Source organism: Gekko japonicus, unplaced genomic scaffold (assembly GCF_001447785.1).
Source record: "Gekko japonicus isolate JY-2015 unplaced genomic scaffold, Gekko_japonicus_V1.1 scaffold568, whole genome shotgun sequence".
In the NCBI taxonomy this organism is placed as follows: Eukaryota; Metazoa; Chordata; class Lepidosauria; order Squamata; family Gekkonidae; genus Gekko; species Gekko japonicus.
In genome coordinates this window covers 456,534-479,360 of record NW_015169190.1, presented here as the reverse complement: position 1 = coordinate 479,360, position 22,827 = coordinate 456,534, and the positions used below count along the sequence as shown (strand labels likewise).

Sequence of the window (22,827 nt, the reverse complement as noted above, 5' to 3'; positions counted from 1 at the left end):
CAGGGTTCCAACCTGCAACCCTCAGTACGCGAAGCATGCTCTCTAGCACTCAGACAAGCCTCTCCTTGACAGAAGAGAGTTGCATTTCTGGCCCATCGTTCTTATTTTCCCCTCACTCTCCTGCAATTTGAAGAAAGTGCTTTTCTTCTGAAATACCATTTCATTGGTACTGTTCCACCACGCCTATCATCTCTGTCCATCACCAAATGGCTCAGGGACACAGAACGTATAATTGATAGTGCCAGTCTAGAAGGAGCAGTCAGAGAGTTTGCATGGAGACTGTGGGCGGTGATTGCAGGATTAGGGCAATAATTAGTTCCTTCCAGCTTGCAAAGCTCTGCCTACCAATCACCTGACACGAGCTGCCAGGAGAAGAAAGGAGGTAAGTCTCAATTAGCATTGTGAGCTCACCCCAAGCAGGCTTCCTAGCCGTCAGCAAACCCCCCCCCCCCCCGCAAGATCCTTGTCAAAGGTAAACCTCCAGCACCTGAACTGTACTTGGGAGAGGCCATGGCTCAGTGGGAGAGCCTCTATTTCGAATACAGAAGGTCTCAGGTTCAGTTTCTGTTGCCCCAGAAGGTCGGAGCAGGACCAACAGGTTGAAATTAAATCAGAAGAGTTTTTGGCTAGACATTAGGAAGAACTTCCGGACAGAGCGGTTCCTTGGTGGAACAGGCTTCCTCAGGAGGTGGTGGGCTCTCCTTCTTTGGAGGTTTTCAATCAGAGGCTAGATGGGCACCTAACAGCCATGCTGATTCTGTGAACTTGGGCAGATCCTGAGAGGGAGGGCAGGAAGGGTTGCCTCAGGGCTTAGTTCTCGTGGCACTTTCTTACATGCCCAGGGAAATGTTGATCACCACTTTGGGGTCATAAGAACATAAGCGACGCCAATGTTGGATCAGGCCAATGGCCCATCTAGTCCAACACTCTGTCCCACAGTGGCCTAAAATACCAGGTGCCATCAGGAGGTCCAGCAGTGGGTCAGGATGGAAGCAATTTTTCTCCAGGCCAGTTTGGCTGGAGATCCTGGAGGGGCACAGAGCACTGGGTGTGTGTGGGGGGAGGTATTTGCAAATTTCCTGCATTGTGCAGGGGGCTGGACTAGATGACCCTGGAGGACCCTTCCAGCTCTATGACTGTGTGAATCCCTGGCATCCCCAGCAAGCATCAGGTGGTGGCGGTGACAGTGGAAATTGCCGTCAAGTCACAACTGACTTAGGGAGGCCCTGTGGGGTTTTCAAGGCAAGAGCCATTCAGAGGCGGTTTGCCATTGCCTGCCTTTGCATCACAATGCTGGTATTCCTTGGAGGTCTGCCGCCCAGTTACTAGCCAGGACCGACCCTGCTTAGCTTCTGAGATCTGATGTGATCGAAGAAAGGTGCAAGGCAGCACATGTGTTGACTCAAACCCAATTAGGATGGGTCAAAGTGAAACCCTCCCAGCTGGGAGAGAAAGGACACACTGCAAGAAATCCACAAGCCAAGAACTGGGGGATGCGGGAGAAATGGAGCGAAATCAGCCTTGACTAGCCGTCTTTCAAAGGTTCTTTCAACATTCGCCTGCCACTCTGGCTGATTTCCTGCAAGCTGCTGCTCCACGCTGGTTCCTCCCTTTTCCCCATTGTACGTGTCAATTTCACACCATGTGCTGTGCGGAGGCATTTAAATCAGGAAAAGCTGCAGAGCAAAATGTGGCCCTGCAGCACATGGTGTGAAATTGACACATATGATGGTGCAAAGGGAGGAACGAGCACGGAGCAGCAGCTTGTGGGAAATCAGCCTGGGTTTTCTCAGTGTTCGAGTCGAGGTTTACCATCTCCTTTCCCTTCCCCTCCCCACAACAGACACCCTGTGAGGTAGGTGGGGCTGAGAGAGCCCTTTCAAGCACTGTCCTTGAGAAAACAGCTCTGAAACAACTTGTGACTGACCCAAGGTCACACCAGCGGCTGCATGTGGAGGTGTGGCGAATGAAACCCGGTTCTCCCAGATTAGAGTCCGCCGCTCTGAACCACTACCCCAAAACTGGTTCGTCTCCTCTCCAAGGGAGGGGATGCCAGGATAACACCAGCGACTTGTACCATTTATTTAGTCTCATAGCCTGGCTTCTTTTCTCAGCTCTGTAACACCCTGTAGTGTTTTGATCTAGTTTCCTGCGCTCCTGCGCTCTGGCGAATTGGAATTGCATTTCAGTAAATAACGTTCTTTTTTCCTTCAGAAGATTTCAGACTATGTTCAAACATTCCACCCAGGGCACTTCTCTGCTTGTTGATGCATAGACCAGAAGCAGAGTGTGCATGCGCGCACACACACAAACACACACTCAGCTTCTATCTGCACCTCGGAGAGAAGGGGCAGAGCCTAAATGGTGGTATACTACCTTGTACAGCAGGAAGGGAAAGGGAACATGGGGGTAAGCCCTCTCGCACACACGCAATCTTCCCCACTACTTTTTCAGTACTCTTGGGGGGAGCAGAGTGAAGGAGAGGGAGTGGCAGTGTTCCCTCTAAGCTGAGTTAGCGTGAGCTAGATCACAGTATTCTTAGCCTCCGGCTCACACATTTTTATCCTAGCTCAGGAAGGAGGGCTCCAGAGCAAACTAATTTATGCAGCATCCAAATTGCTCCCTCACAACTTTAATGCCAGTAGCAACCAAAGTAGGATTTTTGCTCACAAGACTCCACAGCTTAGAGGGAGCGTTGGGGAGTGGAGGATCATTTTGCATATCCCATAAGGAGACTTATGGCATATGCATGTGCCATAGGCGAGAGCCAGTTTGGTGTAGTGGTGAGGAGCGCGGACTCTAATCTGGGAGAACCGGGTTTCATTCCCCACTCCTCCACGTGCAGCTGCTGGTGTGACCTTGGGTCAGTCACAGTTCTCTCAGAGCTGTTCTCTCCTGAGCAGTTCTCTCAGAGCTCTCTCAGCCCCACCTACCTCACAGGGTGTCTATTGTGGGGAGGGGAAGGGAAAGGAGATTGTAAACCACTCTGAGACTCCTTCAGGTAGTAAAGGGTGGGGTATAAATCCAATCACTTCTTCTTCTTCCATAAGGAGACTTATGGCATATGCATGTGCCACAGGCGAGAGCCAGTTTGGTGTAGTGGTGAGGAGCGCGGACTCTAATCTGGGAGAACCAGGTTTCATTCCCCACTCTTCCACATGCAGCTGCTGGTGTGACCTTGGGTCAGTTACAAGTTCTCTCAGAGCTGTTCTCTCCTGAGCAGTTCTCTCAGAGCTCTCTCAGCCCCACCTACCTCACAGGGTGTCTATTGTGGGGAGGGGAAGGGAAAGGAGATTGTAAACCACTCTGAGACTCCTTCAGGTAGTAAAGGGTGGGGTATAAATCCAATCACTTCTTCTTCTTCTTCTTCTAAAACCACAGCACATGTAAACCTGAAAACACAGGGGGGTGCCTGTTGGGTCAGAGGCAAGGTCCTTCACTTCCATCATTCTCTGTCCAACAGTGGCCATCAAGTTGCTTCAGGGAATCTCACAGTGAGGTAAACAAAGGCAACCCCCCCCTCCTTTCCCTGTCTTAATAGAATAGCTCAATCCAACTGTGCCCCATTGCTCCCTCATTACTGTTTTCTGAAACAAAACACCTAAACTGCTAAGCAATTGATGACTAAACAAACTGCTGTGCAGCTCATTTCCAAAATCAAAACAGCCCTTTGATTAATACCGATGAGCATTCTTCCTCCTCTCAACTCGCACAAGCCTCCCCACAGAGAAACGTTTTTCCTTCCAGTTTATTTCCTTCGTTCTCTTTGCCTTCCTTTGTTTCCCCCCTGAGATTGACATCCTGCAAAACCTGAAGCTGCCAAACAAGAACCGGAGAGAGGGAGAGCAGATGATTCAGGCCTCATTCAGCGGAGAGGTGCCAAACAACCATTGGCTGCCGATTCGTTCTCTTTTGATGAGATCTAGCCAATCGTGATGCCTTTAGGGAAGCTGGAAGAAAACATACCCATTCCTGCCCTGAAGACAGTAGACCAAATTTAGAGTCCAGTGGCACCTTCAAGACCAACAAAGGTTTATTCAAGGCATGAGCTTTCGTGTGCAGGGCACGCTTTATCAAATTCAATATGTCGTCGAAGGCTTTCATGGCCGGAGTTCATTAGTTGCTGTAGATTTTCCAGGCTGTATGGCTGTGGTCTTGGCATTGTGGGACCTGACATTTCACCAGCAGCTGTGACTGGCATCCTCAGAGGTTGAAAAGTTTCCTCTAAGCCGTGGAGTCTCGTGAGCAAAAATTCAACTTTGTGAGCTACTTGGCATTAAACTTGTGAGCGAGGGATTTGGCTGCTGCCAGTGTTCCCTCTAAGCTGAGTTAGTGTGAGCCAGCTCACAGTTTTTTAGCCTCCAGCTCACACATTTTTGTCTCCACTCAGGAAGGATGGCTCCAGAGCAAACTAACTGATGCAGCAGCCAAATCACTTGCTCACAGCTTCAATGCCAGGAGCTCACAAAGTAGGATTTTTGCTCACAAGACTCCACAGCTTAGAGGGAACATTGGCTGCTGCATCAATTAGTTTGCTCTGGAGCCATCCTGCCTGAGCGAAGACAAAAATGTGTTAGCCGGAGGCCGAAAAACTGTGAGCTAGCTCACACTAACTCAGCTTGGAGGGAACACTGCTCAGAGGTATAACACAGAAAGATGGAGTACTCTCTGCGTCAAGGTGAGAAGAAAAATGGTAAGCTATGCCTACCAATGCCAAGACCACGGCCATACAGCCCGGAAAACCTACAACTAATTTATCAAATCCATTAGAATGGCAGGCAAGGTTCAAACTTAGAGCCAGAGCATGAACAACAAATTAACATGCAACATGATGATAATGATCAGGAATTGCAAAGTGACACTAAATAACAAGTTAAGGTTATCGGGTCAACAGTTGTAAAGCAATAAATATGTCAAAAAAAGGTAAAGGTTCCCTTGCTCGAAAGCCAGTCGAATCCGACTCTAGGGTTGCGGTGCTCATCTCCGTTTCAAAGCCGAAGAGCCAGCGCTGTCCGAAGACATTTCCGTGGTCATGTGGCCGGCATGACTAAACACCAAGGCGCACGGAATGCTGTTACCTTCCCACCGAAGTGGTACCTATTTACCTACTTGCAATTTCTTGCTTTTGAACTGCTAGGTTGGCAGGAGCTGGAACTAGAGACAGGAGCTCACTCTGTCATGCAGCACACTCGGGTCTCGAACTGCTGAACTACCGACCTTCCACAGCCTGCAGTTCGGCGTCTTAACCACTTGAGCCACCGCAGCTCCTTCCATGTATGTAAAATATGTCAAACTAGCAGATAAATGTCTAAAGGTGTCTTTTCTAATTGTGGGAAGTGACTGGGAATCTTCATTCTCTCCTTTCAGGCCTGGAGGGCACTTAACACTACCCCCCCCTCCAAAGAATGCCATTATGTCAGCAGACATCCTAATATCCCTTGCATAGATTCCATATTCTAATATACTATTCTGAAAAAGAAATACACTAAAATATATCAAAACACAGAGGATATTATTAAAAGACAGATGCCCTGAAGACAGTGGGGGGAAGTTTTCTCCAGGTCTGGCCTGCTAGTTGTTAACAGCTGCTTGGCGGACTCAGCTTGTAGGGAAGACTCTAATGTGAGAACGAGCAGTACCTGTAGAGAAACTCACTTTATAAGGCTGCAGAAAGGCTTCCCTCAGTGTGGGGTCAATTTGTCTACAGCTCTGCTGATGAGGCTGTGGGCGATTTAGCACTAGAGCTGCCTCACGGTTGCGCCACCGTTTGCCCCGACACAAACATGTCAATTTCACACCCGAAGCTGCGGGGCTGCATTTTGACTCGCGGCTTCGCCCGATTTCCCCCGCAGTTTTGTGATCCTGGTTTTTGAGGATCAGGAAACCGCGGAGGAAATCGGACGAAGCCGCAGGTCAAATGCAGCCCCACAGCCTCGGGTGTGAAATTGACAAATAGTGTCGGGGCAAACGGCGGCGCAACCGCGAGGCAGCTCTAGTGCGAAATCGCCCTGTTAGTTACCTGCCTTGTTTAAGCTCTTGGAGCCTTGCCTTCTGACCTTGGACTACGATTCTGTACTATGCTACTGAACCCTGGACTTTGGCTGGACACTCTAGTGCCCTTTCTGAGAGACCTGTTGTGTTCCGTGACTTGCCTCCAACCTGCTGAACAAGCAACTCTCACCCGCCCCAAAGCTTCCTTTGGACCCCGGTCCAAGGCTTCCGCATTCTCCCTGGAATCTACTGGAAGTGTGTGTACTTCCTTTCTCTGGGGTATCTGTGGGCAGAGAAGTGCATGATTTAGGAAATCATGTGCTGTGATGAAATGATAGATTATGCACAAGTATGCCAGTTGTAGGTTGGCAAGGCCAAGCCCTAGGAGGAAAGGCTAAGGGGCTTGGGAATGTTCAGTCTGGAGAAGGGGAGGTTGAGGGGGGACAGGATGGCTCTCTTGAAGTATCTGAAGGGCTGTCCCTTAGAGGAGGAGGGCAGGGAGCTGTTCCCGTTGGCAGCAGAGGAGAGGACTCGCAATCATGGGTTTAAATTGAGGGCAGGAAGGTACAGGCTGGATCTTAGGAAATACCTTTTTCACAGTCAGAGTCGTGCAGCAGTGGAATCGGGTGCCTGGGGAGGTGGTGAGCTCCCCCTCCCTGGCAGTCTTTCAGCAGCGGCTGGACAAACCCTTGTCAGGGATGCTCTCGGCTGATCCTGCATGGGGCAGGGGGTTGGTTGGACAAGACGGCCTGGATGGCCCCTTCCGACACTGTGATTCTATGGCTTGATTTGTGACCTTATAGAGTACTAGTTGAAAGCTAAAACTTGAGGGGGCAGCTTAAAGTTAAAAGTGATGGAGGAGAACACTTCTAATTGTCGACACTCTCCAGTTTTGTTCTCCTCTGAGTAGGTGGCCATTGTTTCAGGTCTGCTGTCTCCATGCCTTGGTTCCCCCCCCCCCCCCCCACAGTCCGTGGAAAGCCAGCTATCGTTAAGATCTGTGTGAAATTTTCTTCTTATTGCCCAGGGTAAGCCAGTTCACTTCCATTTCATAAAAGATCGGCCGGTGTCACAGCGCAGAGAGGCGCCAGGGTACAACATGTACTTCCAATTACTGTTAGGATGCACACCAACCAGAGATGCGATAACGGTGCTTATTTCTTATTTTTTTTTTAAAAAACCATCTGTTATCAAACCATTTTAGGCTAATCCCATTTTAAGAACATTTCTAAAAGCACCTACGGCTAGGCTGTGACCTTTTGGTTTTTTTATTATTATTTTGTGCGCTTGTGTGCTCGTGCCGGGAAGTCATGGCGAACTCTGGCCACTCCTAGTGGGGCACGGAGGACGTTCAGAGAAGTGCCTTGATAGCCTGCCTCTTGCCTCCCGGCCCTGGTATTCTTTGGAGGTCTCCCATCCAGATACTTGCCTGGGTTGGCCCTGCTTAGCTCAGGCCCATAGCTGGGACTTTTTAAATTCGGGGGGCCTTTAAATAAATCAGGGGGCACCCCGCATACCCCCCTCCAGGGAGCACCACAAATAAAATAAAAAATTGGAAGTTGGGGGGCCTGGGGGCTGGATGGGAAGTCGGGGGGCCTTGGTAGTAAGTCGGGGGGCTGGGCCCCGAGATGCCCCCACTGTAGCTACAGGCCTGGCTCAGCTCCTGAGGTCTGATGAGGCTGGGCTTGCCTGGGCTATCCAGGTCAGGGCTGGGCTGTGACATTTCAGGAAAGGAAACAAGGGCTGGATCACACACACACACACACACACACACACACACACACACACACACACTGAATAATCCACTTCCAGTGCACTTTCCAACTGGATTTCACTGTGTGAACTGGCAAAATCCAGTTGGAGAGTGCATTGAAAGTGGATTGAAAGTGGATCATTTAGTGTGTGTGACCGCAGCCAAAGAAGTGGAGGGGGGAAAAAATCCAGGTTTTTAATCCAGATTTTTTAAAAAACGGAAAGCAGTGGTAGGGGGCTGCATATTTGAGCAGAGGAACCGGGGACTGCTAAATCCTATCACATCTGGACATGTGTATTCCATGCAGGCAGAACAGAGCAGCCCTGATGTGGCTAGCCCACACTAGCCCGGCCTCATCAGCTTCTGATGAGGCCCAACCTCTAGCCCAACCTCATCAGCAGGGTCAGCCCTGGCCAGGACTTGGAGGAGAGACCACCAAGGATTACCAGGGTTGCAACATGGAGGCAGGCAATGGCAAACCACCTCTGAATGTATCTTGCCTTGAAAACCTTCTGGGGTTACCATACGTCAGCTGTGACTTGATGGGGGGGGGGGAGAATAGAGCAACTTGGGGAAGGGAACAGCATCTAGTGGAGGAAGAGCTTAGATGTTCTCCACCTCTGTCTTCATCCACTGGAAGGCTCAGTCTCCCACAGCTGTTTTTCATTTAATAACACGTATTCCTACTCATCAGGCAACTACATTGGACTAGCTTACTTGCTGAACATTTTATTATTTGGTGGTGTTGTTTTTTTAAATCCCACCTTTCCTCCCAGATAGGGTGAAGAAGAAGAGGAGGAGGAGATTGGATTTATACCCTGCCCGTCAGTACTCGAAGGAGTCTTAGAGCAGCTTACAATCTCCATTCCCTTCCTCTCTGCACAGCAGACACCCTGTGGGGTAGGTGGGGCTGAGAGAGCTCTTTCAAGGACTGCTCCTGAGAGAACAGCTCTAAGACAATTGTGACTGACCCAAGGTCACCCAGCTGGCTTCATGTGGAGGAGTGGGGAATCAAACCCGGTTCTCCCAGATTAGAGTCCGCGCTCCTAACCACTACACGAAACAAAGGAAAGGAACATCGCAAGTTCGGTGTTTTGCTTAGTCCAGTGTTATGGATACCACTTCAATTGAGCAATGTTGTCAGCAAGCTGCCAATGGTTCTTTGAACTCCTATATGTATCTGGTACCTGTGTATGCCAATGTACCTTTTCTGTATGTTCCCCCCCCCCAGTAGTCAGCCCATATACACATGCGCATATATTCATAGCTGCATTCTTGTTAGTCTACGCCAGGCCTGTCTGCTGTAACGTTATCATTTCCAAGGTCACAGGTGGTTAAGAGATGGAGTCGGCTCTCTGCTTTGCTTTGTTTTAATGAGTAGAAACTGTGGGAAGTATTAGACACTGATAACGAAGTTACCGTTGCGTTCCCAGAGATGTTGGGTGCGTAAACTGCTTTTGGGGCATGAGCGGGAATCTTAGCTATTGGCTGCATTGATTTCGCTTTAACCTTCCTAGCTCAATCCGTTAGAGTTATTCTGAACAGTTCTCCTGTGCAGTGACTCATGGCTTCAATAAAGTAATACCTTTTTACAAGTGTGTACGTTGAATTGCAGTGGGACCTGACAAATGTCTTATCAGCATGGTAACTATTCCTAAGTTTACTAACCCACTGGAGAAGGTTGGAGTGCCTCCACCCCTTAAGAGAGTGGTTAATTTAGTACCAGCTTAGCAGCCTGAATAGCCCAGCCTGGGCCCATCAGAGCCTGGGAGCTAAGCGAGGTCACCCATGATCATTACCTGGATGGGAGAACCACCAAGGAAAACCAGGGTTGCTATATGGAGGAAGGCAATGGCAAACCAACTCTGCTCATCTCTTACCTGGAATGCCCTTGGCCACCATAGGTCTCTTGCGATCTGATACCACATTCTTCTTATTTAGTACATTTTTATTTGACTATGCCTCCCGGGAGCCCAGAGGGCTGTACATTGTCCTCCCCTCTTGCATTTTATCCTCACAACAATCCTGTGAGGTAGGTTAGGCTGAGAGAGAATGCCTGGTCCTAGACTGGCTTCCATGGCAGAGCGGGAGTTGGAACCTGGCTCTTCCAAGTACTAGTCCAACATCCTCTACCCCGTACACCAAACTGCCAAGATAATACGATTAGGGGCTGAATTCCTTTAACACCACTTGATAGTTTCTTAATCTAAAGGCACAGAAACAAAGCTTTTGTTCCACCCCACCCCACCCAAGTTTTGATCTTACAATGGACCAACCCTTGTCAGGGACGCTCTAGGCTGATCCTGCACTGAGCAGGGGGCTGGACTAGATGGCCTGAGGGTCCCTTCCAGCTCTGTGGTTCTAATGCATGGGGGAAAAGAGTTTTTGGGACCACTGTTCTTTTCCTTCCCACTGCTTTCCTTTGGAGTCTTGCACATTCTCCAGTCTCTCCATTTTTTTAAAAAAAACCCTGAAAATGTATACCCACTCTGAGACACTTTCGAGAGCAGCAACAGCATGTTACTTGTCAGTAGAGGGGCCAGACTTGGGCTAGGGGATCCCCGCTCCGCCATGGAATCTTGCTAGATGACCGTGGGCCAGTGACACCCCCTCAGCCTAACCTACCTCGCAGGATAAAACAGAGGCGAGGAGAACGGCGTTGTATGCCACTTTGAGTCCCACTAGGGAGAAACGTTTCGTACAAATAAAGAAATACGAAACCCACTTCTCAAGATTTCATTCTTCCCCTAGGCAGCCCTTGAGAGACGACATCCTGTGCTTGAGTCGTGGGGGGAGGAGGTGAATCCCAGGGCTCATGGCTATCTAGGAACAGCTCTCAACGATGCAGAAGAAGAGAGATTTTGGATTTATACCCTGCCCTTCACTACCCGAAGGAGTCTCAGAGCGGTTTACAATCTCTTTTTCCCCTCCCCTGTGAGGTAGGTGGGGCTGAGAGAGCTCTCTTGAGAGCTGACCTTGAGAGAACAGCTCTGAGAGAGCTTATGACTGACCCAAGGCCACACCAGCAGCTGCATGTGGAGGAGTGGGGAATCAAACCCGGTTCTCCCAGATTAGAGTCTGCCACTCTTAACCACTACACCAAACTGGCTCTCCAGATGTTTTTGTATCTCTAATGGTTCTGCAGAAGTTTTCTCTCTCTAATGGTTAGGATTCTGTGCAGTGATTCAGTGCAGAAAGAAATGCACTTTTCTTCTGTTCTGGGGCGCTCACCTAATCATATTCTTTTCATGGACTGGAAAGTGAGGCTGTGGACAAGCTCTTATGAGACCAGCTACCAAACGAATTCCTGATCACAAAATTCCTTTATGTACTACTCATTCCACCCCAAAACTCTGAACTTCACAAGCCTCATTTGCACAGATGCAGATTTTGAACCTCCTCTGTGTCAACTCACTCTTGCTAAGGAAAACGTTAGCATTCATCAAGCAAAGTTGACGCCCGATGATGGGAAAACAAACCTGTTCCTATTTAGGACCTGGAGTTCTTTTTTTAAAAAAAACCCAGCCGATTTAATCCACTTCTCCTCAAAGTCCTGCAACTGGAGAGAATCACTTGCAGCTCTTTTTCATTTGGGATTCAAGAGCAGATAAAACTGGCTGGCTGGAGCTGTCCACCTGTCAGGTGCTGAAATGCACACATTCCTTCTGACAGCCTAAGACGATCCCCCCTGCGGAGGCAGAGTTTTGCAAACTGCTACTATAAATGGCGGCAGTTTCAGCAAGGAGTGAAAAAAAGAATCTTCAGAGGACTCTCTCTTACATAATCCCACCACAAGCAAGCTACCAACATTTTGGGAAAGACACAACTCTAACAAGCCCAGAATAGGAGTTAAAACTTTACGGTCAGTAAAGTTCCAAGACATTCAGTTGCTGGCCTAAGAGTAGTAGGTATCTTGCAAAGGGATTTCAAAGGGAGATTAGAAATAGAGACTGCTGAACTGCAGCTTATCATGAAGTTGCATCAAGACAATGCATCCTCCTGGACTGAATCGAGACCTAGGTTTCCTGTCTCATCACCAATGCTGATTTCTCCATGCCTACTACCCCACTGCATATCACGCCAAATCCATCATTCACTTGCTATTGTAGTTTGGCATCTGAAATATAGGATGGATGGACTCACATTCTAGCTGTATCTGAAAAAGTGACTACACACAAAAGCTCATACCCTGCCACAAATTTCATTAGTCTTTAAGGTGCTATTGGACTCTTGCTTTTTTCTACTGTTAGTGCAGCTTTTTTGGCTAGTGAGACAAGTCTGAAAGCCGCTGGTCTGCTTAAAATCCAGGACATATTGGAACTCCTTCAATTTAGGCTCAAGAAACTTAATTGTAGTTTAGAATCTGTGTCGGGTATGGTAAAAATATAACAGGTTGATCAGACCGGTGGTTCAGCTAGTCCAACATCCTCTTTCACCCAGCAGCTAGTCCTGTTGCCTTGGAGGACCTACAGGCAGGGTACAGAGGCCAAGGCCTTCCTCTGATATCGTTTCCTAGCACTGGTATTCAGAACTTTGCAGCTTCTGACCAAAGAGATTCTCTTTAGTCACCATGGCTAGTAGCCATTGATCAGCCTCTCCTCCAACAATCTCTCTAACCCCCTTTTTAAAAGCAACTATGCTCATGGCCATCACTATGCCCGGGGGCAAAAGATTACACAATTTAATTACTCACAGAGTGTAGGTCTTCCTGAATCTATCACCCAGTCCTGAATCTATTGCCTATCAATTTCAGGGGGCTGCTGTCACATGGTGAGTTAAAATTTTTATCGAACTGTTTACTACATTCCCAAGATCCCTCCCCCCTCCCCGTCACTATCAGTTCAGAGCCTATCAGCATATATTTAAGGTTAGGGATTTTTTTTCCAGGGTGCCCGATCACCTTGCGCCTCTGGTGCAGACAAACAAACAACCAGTGGTTTAACTAATGTGTGAAACACAATCTTAAGTGTCTCCCTTTGACTTTGTATTTGAAGGGCGGTCAGAGGAGGGCAGAGAGCTGTTCTTGTTGGCAGCAGAGGACAGGATTTGCAATAATAGTTTTCAATTAAGGGCGGGGAGGTACCAGCTGGATATAATGAAAAACTTTTTTACAGTCAGAGTTGTGCAGCAGTGGAATCAGCTGCCTAGGAAGGTGGTGAGCTCCCCCTCACTGGCAGTCTTTAAGCAGCAGCTGGACAAACCCTTGTCAGGGATGCTCTAGGCTGATCCTGTATTGAGCAGGGGGTGGGACTAGATGGCCTGTATGGCCCCTTCCAACTCTGTGATTCTATGACTTCAGTTAGGGGTCATGGTTCTGCGATAGAGCATCTTATTTGCATGCAGAGAGTCCCAGGTTCCGTTCCCAGCATCTTCAAGTAAAAGGGTCATATGAAAGGGGTCATATCATAGGTGATATGAAAGACCACCACCTGAAACTCTGGAGAGCTGCTGCCAGTCAGAGTGGACAATACTGACCTTGGCAGGCTAATGGCCTGACTCAGTACAAGAGAGCTTCGTGTGTTCAAATCATCATGACTTCAGCTGGACCATGCTCTGCCATTATTCTGCGTGAGATTTCCATACCCTGATCACAGAGAGAAAGAACCTGCGAGACTTAAGAGGAAGCATTCTACAAACTATGAGGCAATCTTAGATATCAGCAGAAGTGAGCTGCAGTCCTGACCCAATGCTCCCTCTAAGCTGTGGAGTCTTGTGAGCAAAAATGCTACTTTGTGAGCTACTGGCATTAAAGTGGTGAGCGAGCAATTTGGCCATCCTTCCTGAGCTAAGACAAAAATGTGTGAGCTGGAGGCTAAAGAACTGTGAGCTGGCTCACACTAACTCAGCTTCGAGGAAACACTGGTCTTGAACTGCTGGCCTGGAAGGTAAGAGCCATGGAAGTCTGTGGGACACAGGGTGGCGGTGGTGAAAATTGCCAACAAGTCACAGCTTGACTCATGGCGACCCTGTAGGGTTTTCAAGGCAAGACAGAGGTGGTTTGCCATTGCCTGCCTCTGCATAGCAATCCTGGATTTCCTTGGTGGTCTCTCATCCAATTGATAACCAGGGCTGACCCTGCTTAGCTTCTGAGATCTGGCTAGCTTGTTCCACCCAGGTCAGGGCCTGTGGGACACACGTCTTGGTCAATGATTCTTAAAGTCATCTTGAGAAGTTGTAGAAAGAACAAGATGAGAACACTTCTTGTAGGTCGAACTCATCGCCAAATGATAGGAACATTGTTTTATTAGTAACAGTGAGAGCAAGGGTGTAGACTTTCCAATTTCGGGGGGGGGGGCTGGGCCAGAGGCATTGCTGTGCTAGGAGCAAGGGTGGCTCCCGGGGGAGGCTGAGCACCTTCCTGAAAATTTCGGCGGGGGCTGAAGCCCCGCCGCCCCCACAAAGATTACACCTATGGGTGAGAGTAGGTTTGTCATTAAAACCACACCACATTGCAAACTTACCTAGGAGCAGCGTTCCCTCTAAACTGACAGTGCGAGCTAGCTGACAGTTTTTTTAGCCTCCAACTCACACGTTTTTGTCTCAGCTCAGAAAGGACGGCTCCAAAACAAACTAATTCACGCAGCAGCCAAATCACAACTTTAATGCCAGTAGCTCACAAAGCAGAATTTTTGCTCACAAGACTCCACAGCTTAGAGGGAACATTGCCTAGGAGTGTCCTATTTAACTCAGTGGGGTTTAGTTCTGAGTAAACTCCACTATAACTCTGCTTCTGTGTAAATCTGTATTTCTGTAAATCTGTCCAACCCCTTTCTCATCTCCCACTCTTCAAAACAGTGAGCTGAGATCTAGATGGTGTTTCCAGGGAGACAAGAACACACACCTGGTGGCCTCTTCTACCAAGATGGATCTGGACCAAGCAGCAGAGCAATGGAGGGGGCATCCATTTTTATAATGCAGGCTATAGGTGTGGAAATCAACTGATGTGTTGGAATGTAATCAGATAATTTCTAAACTGGTTGATTTTCACAGCTTGCAGTTAAAAGCATTAGATTTCAGTGCATGCCAGAGGAGAACCTGGGCATTCCATAGAATGACTTGTCAATTTTAGGGCTAACTCTACAGGCTGGTACCCAGATCTGAAACTATTGGAAGTTAAGGTGTGGGGGGGGTGTGTGTGGAAAACCATTATACGTTTGGCAAATGAGAAGAGGAGATTGGATTTATACCCCGCCTTTCACTCAGAGTCTCAGAGCAGCTTACAAACTCCTTTCCCTTCCTCTCCCCACAACAGACACCCTGTGCGGTAGGTGGGGCTGAGAGAGCTCTGAGAGAACTGCCCTTGAGAGAGCAACTCTGAGAGAACTGTGACTGACCCGAACGTCTGCACTATTAACCACTACAGCAAACTGGAAATTATTGGACTGTGATTATAAGGGATAGAATGAGGATTTACATCATGAGTTAGGGATAATTTCAAGGCCGAATGGAGATGCTCAGCATATTTTGGAGGGTTTTAAAAAAGAATTTGGGGAATGAGGGTCTTTTATTTTTTATTATTATTACTATTAAATTTATACCCTGCCCTACCCTGCTTTCCATGTTTCAGCTGTGAAATAAGTTTTCTATTCAGCCCTGAACAGGGGAAGTAAAATGTATTTATTTACTCTGTTTGTTCCCCACCTTTCCCCTCAGTGGAGACCCAAAGTGGCTTACGTCATTCTTCCCCCCCCATTTTATCCTCACAACAGCCCTGTGATGTAGGTTAGGCTGAGAGAGTGTGACTGACCCAAGGTCACCCAGCAAGCTTCCAGGGCATGAGTGGGGATTCAAACCTGGATCTCCTAGACACTAGTCCGACACTACACCACAGTGGTTCTTGATATTTATCTACCAGAATGTTGTCACGTCCATCCCCCAGCTATTCACCACGCAGAAGATGCCACTGAGCACTAACCGAGTGTGTTTAATCTTCACCAAAGAGCTGAAATCTCAAGACACCTTGAAGGAGGGTGAATGGCTTCGAGAGCAGAGGGTATGATTTCCAAAAATACTTGAGTCTGAGAGACACGCAGTTTAGAGATCACCCACCGAGTGGTTGGCATACTTTGGCATTCGGTAATGGGATCGTTTTAAGTGGAGAAATGAGATGGAACTGCTTTCGTGGTCAAGTAGCCCAGAAGAGTTTTCCCAAAGCATCCTTTTAGCGAGAACTTCCCACCATAATATTGCTATCTGAAGACGTGAGCTGTGACTCAGGAAAGCTACATACCCTGCCCCAAATTTTGTGAGTCTTTAAGATGCTACTGGACTCTTGCGCTTTTCTACTGCTACAAACAGGGCTATTCGTCTTGCTCCATTGTCATACTCACCCATTTCCACCCATGTGCCTCCAGACTGTAAAGAAATGTGCCAGCGGCTTGAGCATAAGGAATCCCATACTGGTGTGGAAGGGGCATGACGGCGGGTCTCTCGGCCTCAGTGTCCCAGCCGCAAACAGCAAGCATGCCCAGTGTTACCAGAAAGGCTAGCCAAATCAAGAAGACCCCTGTTCACAGTCACCTCACCACCCTCCAGAAAGCAATGCAAGGAACACCCCCTCCCCAAGTAAACAGAGGCCACGATCCTGAAAACAGTCCCGAGCCGACCCGTTGCCACATATACACCCACGCACGCACCTGAATTCCTGAGCTTGCGGTTCTTGGACACGGAGATCACCACCAGCAGGTTGCCCACGATATCCACCACCGTGGTGAAGATCAGCACGCTGGACAGCGCCGGGACCACCCAGCCCGGCCGCGGATCGGCCGCCTCCGCAGTCGCGGTCGCCGCCTCCGCCTCCTCCTCCGGCGGCTCCCCTCTCGGGGGGAAGCCGAAGCCCCCTCGCCCGCCCAGCCCGCAGCAGTTCCTCAGCGACCCATTCTCCAGCATCGCGGAGGCCGGCCCCTCCCGCCGCCGGCCTCGCCGAGCATTGAAAGGGGCGCTGCAGGAGGGGCAACCGAGGCGCCCGCGGGCGCTCGTCCCGGGCGCGCTGCCTCCGCTGACTGGCCGGCGCCGCCGAGCGGGAAGGGTTTTAACCGGCTGCTGCCCACTCCTCGCACCGCCTCCTTCTCCTCCCGGCTTTGCGACGGGGCGGCCGGGGAGGGAGCCCGCGCTTCGGAGAGCATGCAAACCAAGGTGGGCGTGGCTTCAGGGCACAAGTGGGCGGGGCACCCATGCCCAAGCTCCTCCCCTCCTAGTCCTGGAAGGGAAAGAAGGAGGGGCTTGTAGCCCAAAGTCCCGCCCCGCCCAGAACCACGGTCCTCCCCCTGCACTTAGGCGGGTTTTCCCCAAATAACTTTAATTGGAGATGTGTCCGTGAGCAGGAAAACTTCTACCCAGAATAAAACTTGGTGTTCCAGGTGCCGCTGGACTCGCTCAAAACTTTGTTCTAACTTGAATTCCTTTCAGGAGAAGGGGGGGGGGGATTTCTCCCACGCCAGCTCTGGCAGAAGAGGCAGGCGAGCCCCGCGGGGGACTGCGGAGGTGGGAGCGCACGTGGGAACGCGCCGTACGCTTGGCTTTGCTCGGAACGACACGCCGCTGACTCACTAGGGCAAAGGGGAAGAGGGCACGCGTCGGCAGGGAAGGCAGCTAGCATGAGTGGGGAAGAGGACGGGGTGGGGGGTGGCTTGTCTGCTGTTTAAATGCCATTGTCCACGATCGCGATTCACAGTCTTCTTAAAGCATTTTTTTAAAGGATGTGAACATTCCAGCGGGGAAATAGGGTTACACAGGTGGAATCTTGCATGAGCGTACGCGAGGGAAACGCCATCGTTCGTATTATAAACTTCCCCAAACAATCCGAAGTAGATCAGCGAGATTCGGGTCCAGGAGTGCCCTGGAGACCAACAGGCGTAACGGATCTGCAGCCCCAACACCGCTATCCTCTGAAACAAGCTACAGTAGAAAAATCCTACTGGATCAGACCAGATCTCTGTTTACTCCAGCATCTTCATTCCGACAGTGGCCAAGAAGGCTTCTCTGCTGTTTGCCCTCCAGGAACTGGTATTCAGAGGTATACTGCCTCTGAAACTGGAGGTTCCATTTAGATGTCCTGGCTAACAGTCCTTGATAGAGTTGGTCACATCCCCCTTTCAGGGCAGGCCATCTGTCAAGGTGCATCACTTTTGTCTTGGGGAAGCAAATTCCAGAAAACTGACACACACACACACCCCGTTTTTGGATCAAGGTAGATGAGACGGTGGGAGACTGGTGATTGGAGGTCACCTTTTTTTTAAGGGGGAAAGGATGCTGGGAGAGATCAGGGCTGCAGCGCTAGGGAAGGCAGTTTCTCCTTCACCCCATCTGCTATTTCTCTCAGGGAGAAAACACACAGGTACCGACCCAATGTTTCCTCTTGGCAGGACCAATGGCAGCTTTGGGAGAAAGTACTTCTCCTGGTGCTTGCCACGCAATTCAGAAAGTGGGTGGGGCCACTGTAAGGCATGGCTTGTTATTGGCTGCCTGCTTTGAAATGATTTTGTTCCCCACAGCTGCAATGCCAGCCGCAGCCACTAGAGGCTCAAGAGGGCTTTCCTTATGTGTGATTCCATTCCCCCTTCAGGCTTTCTTTCATTTTCTTCCCCAGGCCCCAAGAGCCAGTTTGGTATAGTGGTTAGGAGTACAGACTCTGACCTGGAAGAACTGGGTTTGATTCCCCACTCCTCCACATGCAGCTGCTGGTGTGACCTTGGGTCAGTTACAACTTATTTCAGAGCTGTTCTCTCAGGAGCAGTCATCAAAACAACTCTCTCAACCCCCCCCACCTCACAGGGTGTCTGTTGTGGGGAGGGGAAATGAAAGGAGGTCATAAGCCGCTCTGAGACTCCTTCAGGTAGTGAAGGGCAGGGTATAAATCAAATCTGTCCTCCTCCTCCTCCTTGCACTTTCCTTAATTTCTTTTTATTCTACTGCAATTTTTTTTTGCTAAGTGAGGAAGGCGGTAACAGCAGCCACTTCCTGGGGCAGCCATTTTGTCTTTGGATCCACCCCCTGTGGTGGCCATTTTGGGCTGGCACTCACTACCTCCTCTGAAATCTCCAAAGGTGCTCACAGGCTGGAAAAGGTTGGGGACCCCTTGTCTGGGGAACATGCCAATGATTTAAATCCATTTAAAATGGCACAGTGAATCTACTTCCCTCATCACTAAAACCCCGATCTGATTGCTTCCAAAGAACTGTAGCATAACCCCCAAGATGTACCTGCATATATTCCCTCAAAGAGCACTTGTGGAACACTAAATGCATTTGATAACTAGCTGATTATGCTACAGCTATGAAATCTGATAGACAAGATTATAGATGCATGGAAAACACTAGGGATATTGTAGGGAACTTGGAAGATCTTCAGAACTCGGTTCTTCCAAATGCAGCACATTGCAATAGGGATGTGGTTACGTCAGAGGGCCACTTTAGCACCTAGAAACAATGCAGTAGATGTGATTAACAGAGAACTCCTCGACCAAAAATACCACGAATGCAAGCTGGTGGATGCTAAACCAATTTGGATGCTATCCAAGTGAATTTCTGAAACCTTTGGAAGCATCAGGATTACCACAACATATGCTGAACTTCAAAACGGGTTCACCCATCATATATTTGCTAAATCCGCCAACATTAGGCAACGGAAATAGACTGCTGGTAAAAGCGGCTTTTTAGCTATGTTACGGAAGCAGCAGTCATTACAGGGCGTGCGGCAGGACAGGATGTATTTATTCCAAGAATGCATCCTCCTATGAGCAGGGCCGGCTCACTCACTAGGCGAACTAGGCGATCGCCTAGAGTAGGACGGCCCTTAGGGGCACCAAACTGCACCCGACCCTGTACTCTGGGAGTTTCTTGATTATTTGTGTTTTTCATTCTTCCTAAAATGCATTTATTTTTGACAATTGGTGGGTGCACGGGGTCCCAGAAGGGATCCCCGCCTAGGGCGCAAAATAAGCTGGAGCCAGCCCTGCCTATAACACTCACAGCCTTTCCATTTCAAGATGCTTCCCATTCCAAGTGTTTTGACTCAGGCCGTTGGGTGAGCTTACATCAGAGGCAAGATTTGACCCTGGGATCTCCCAGCTGACCATCTTAGCTGACGCCCTAGAGCAGCTCTGCAGTTACACCAAGCGGCGGTTGGATCCAGCTCTCCTGGAAGCGAATCTTCCGGTCTTGCCTAGTTTTGTACCTATGAAGCTGCCTTATACAGAATCAGACCCTTGGTCCGTGAAGGTCAGTATTGCCCACACAGGCTGGCAGCACCTCTCCAGGTTTTATGTAGAGGTCTTTCAAACTGCCTGCTGCTTTATCCTTTCAGCTGGAGATGCCCAGGGTTGAACCCGGGACCTTCTGCGTGTTGAGCAGATGCTCTGCCCGTGAGCTCCAGCCCCTTTTAAGTAAGACGTGCTAACAGTTTGCTGACAGTTTCACCTATTGGGGAAATAACTGTGTGTTGGATCACAGAAACAACAGATGGACTCTTTCCATGAGCAGAAGGGGATCTTTGGAGCCAACCCAATCCTTTGGATCCGACCCAATGTTTGCAAGCTGTGAAAAAAACCAGACATTCTATGTTTTAATTTTGTATCCTTCTTCAGGCATGTATGTTACCATGTGGGTTATATATAAAGGAGTGTGTTTGTATTCAGTGCTGTGCCAGATCACATCTGCCAGACGGGTAACACAGTGATGAAGAAATGGAGCCACAGGTCAGGACATCCCTGGTTCAAATCTAAACTCTTCCAGGAGCGGACTTCCTGGCCTCAGTCAGGTCATTCACCCTCAGCTTCAGCTCCCCCTGCCATCAGCAATGCAGGGATAATAAAGTGGCCAACATTACAGGGTTGTTGGAGGAAATACCGCAGTGGCATATTGGAAAGTGCTTTCAGTGCTCGGAAAGAACAAGCTAATTTAATATGATTTTATCTGAAACATTTTGGTTTAAACATTTCAATTTCAATATTATTTTATTTTTAATATTTTATTTTAGCTATTATTTTATTTTTTATTCTGTTTTTTTAAAAACAGCGCAAGTCCATTACCTGTGCAGAAAAGCCCTCTTGAATAAGTTAGTTTTGCATAGTTTGGGGAAAGCTGGGAGAGCTGGAGCTTTCCTGACTTCCTTGGGCAGGCCGTTCCACAAGGCAGGAGCCACAACCGAGGATGCACGAGCAGCGGCAGTTGCTGAGTTTGTGCATTTGCCTGTTGGCACCTGCAGAACCCTCTGCTCACATGAGTGAAGAGAACACCCTTCTGAGTCCATTGAAGTGAATGGGTTTCCAAGGCTACGACGGTGCTTGAGAGGATGCTGCGAATCTTTCAGTGCTCCAGAGTTCTAACTTTGCAATAAAACCTGAGCACTGAAGAGGTGAGTTGCTTCCACACAGGGGTGCAAAAATATACACCAGTGGCGGGAGAAGCTGGAGGCTTGGAAATGTGCGGGAGTGGCATTCACACACCCTTTCGGCTGTTACCCCCTCCCCACCTGTTATGTATGCAGCCCACCTCACGGCGGCCACAAGAAAGACAGGAGCTTGGCTCCAGAAAGACAATGGGACCTGGGATCCTAGTCCCCCCCCCTAGCTGACCAATGGGCTTCTTGGCGGGAAATTCAAACCCTCCAATGGAGTGGGAGGCCCAGGGGTAGGAGTGTATATAGTTGGCCTTGCAGGGCCGTTGGGTGCTCTTATGTTAAGTACGCAATAAACGTGTGCAACCGCATGTCGTCGTCCGAGTCTTCCATGCGGCGAACCCAGTACTTTTCACCACCCCACTCCTTTTCTCTCTGTTTTCAACATAATGATGATTGCCCCACCGGCACACAGCTCGGCTTCCCTCCTTTATCTTCCCAGCTGAGCTGCAGTATAGAAGAAGAAGAGTTTGGATTCATACCCTGCCCTTCACTACCCAAAGGAGTCTCAGAGCGGCTTATAAACTCCTTTCCCTGACCCTCCCCAAAACAGACACCCTGTGAGCAGTGTTCCCTCTAAGCTGAGTTAGTGTGAGCTAGCTCACAGTTTTTTAGCCTCCGGCTCACACATTTTTGTTTCAACTCAGGAAGGATGGCTCCAGAGCAAACTAATTTATGCAGTAGCCAAATCGCTCGCTCACAACTTTAATGCCAGTTGCTCACAAAGTAGAATTTTTGCTCACAAGACTCCACAGCTTAGAGGGAACATTGCCTGTGAGGTAAGTGGGGCTGAGAGAGCTCTGACAGAAACTGCTCTTTTTCAAGGACAGCTCTTGTCAGAGCTACGGCTTGCCCAAGGTCATCCAGCCAGGTGCAAGTGGAGGAGTGGGGAATCAAACCCGGTTCTCCCAGATTAGAGTCTGCGCACTTAACCACTACACCAAACTGCCTCCTAAAGCTGGCTCCCAAAGCTCTCCCATGGCTCATCTGCAAGAAGAAACAGAAGTTTGTTAAAGGGCTGGAGAGGTGGGAGGGAATGCAGCACTTAGCTCCGCCGTTTTGAAGATGAAGCTTAGCTCCGCCTTCCAGTCTCTACTGGCCGTGGGCCGAATGTCTGTTTGGATGCTAAACCTGTTGCTGCCTCTCAGTTTTCTGGTGAACTGGAATTAAGCTGTTTTTTTAAAACAGTCTCACTCAGAGGCCCCCAACATGGTCCCTGCGGGCTTCTTGGCCCCCACCAACACCTTTCCTAGAGCCCACCAAGTGTTTTTAGAAAGTGGGTGGGGCCAGACCACTGGCGATTTGATTGGCTCTACATATTTGTTTTTAAAAAACACTGCTTTGGCAGGAGCTGCCACCAGAGCACAAGGGTCTCCACTGTGACAGCCATTTTGTGGCTGGCTCAACCCTCCTGCAGCAGCCATTTTGTGCTAGCCGTGTTGTGGCTGTGCCCACCACGCTGTGTCAGAATTCCAAGGGTGCCACTGGCTCAAAAAGGTTGGAAACCCCTGATCTAGCTCAATGGTGGGGGAAATACAGGAACCACATGTCCCTTGTCTGATTCAGACACAACCTCATGTGAATGCTCCCCAGTACAGGAGCTTCCTGCTGTCTGAGAGCCAGTTTGGTGTAGAGGTTAAGTGCAGCGGACTCTGATTCCCCACTGCTCCACATGAAGCCAGCTGGGT

At 49.3% G+C, this 22,827-nt stretch overlaps 1 protein-coding gene across 1 annotated transcript in view; it reads right to left on the bottom strand.

The window, feature by feature from the left end:
- MTNR1B (melatonin receptor 1B) overlaps positions 1-16,633 on the bottom strand; it is a 49,637-nt gene extending 33,004 nt beyond the window's left edge. Inside the window, exon 1 of the mRNA XM_015416225.1 lies at positions 16,381-16,633. Within this exon, the coding sequence (XP_015271711.1) occupies positions 16,381-16,633 (253 nt within the window). The remainder of the gene's footprint in view (positions 1-16,380) is intronic.
- Between the last annotated feature and the right edge of the window lie 6,194 nt (positions 16,634-22,827).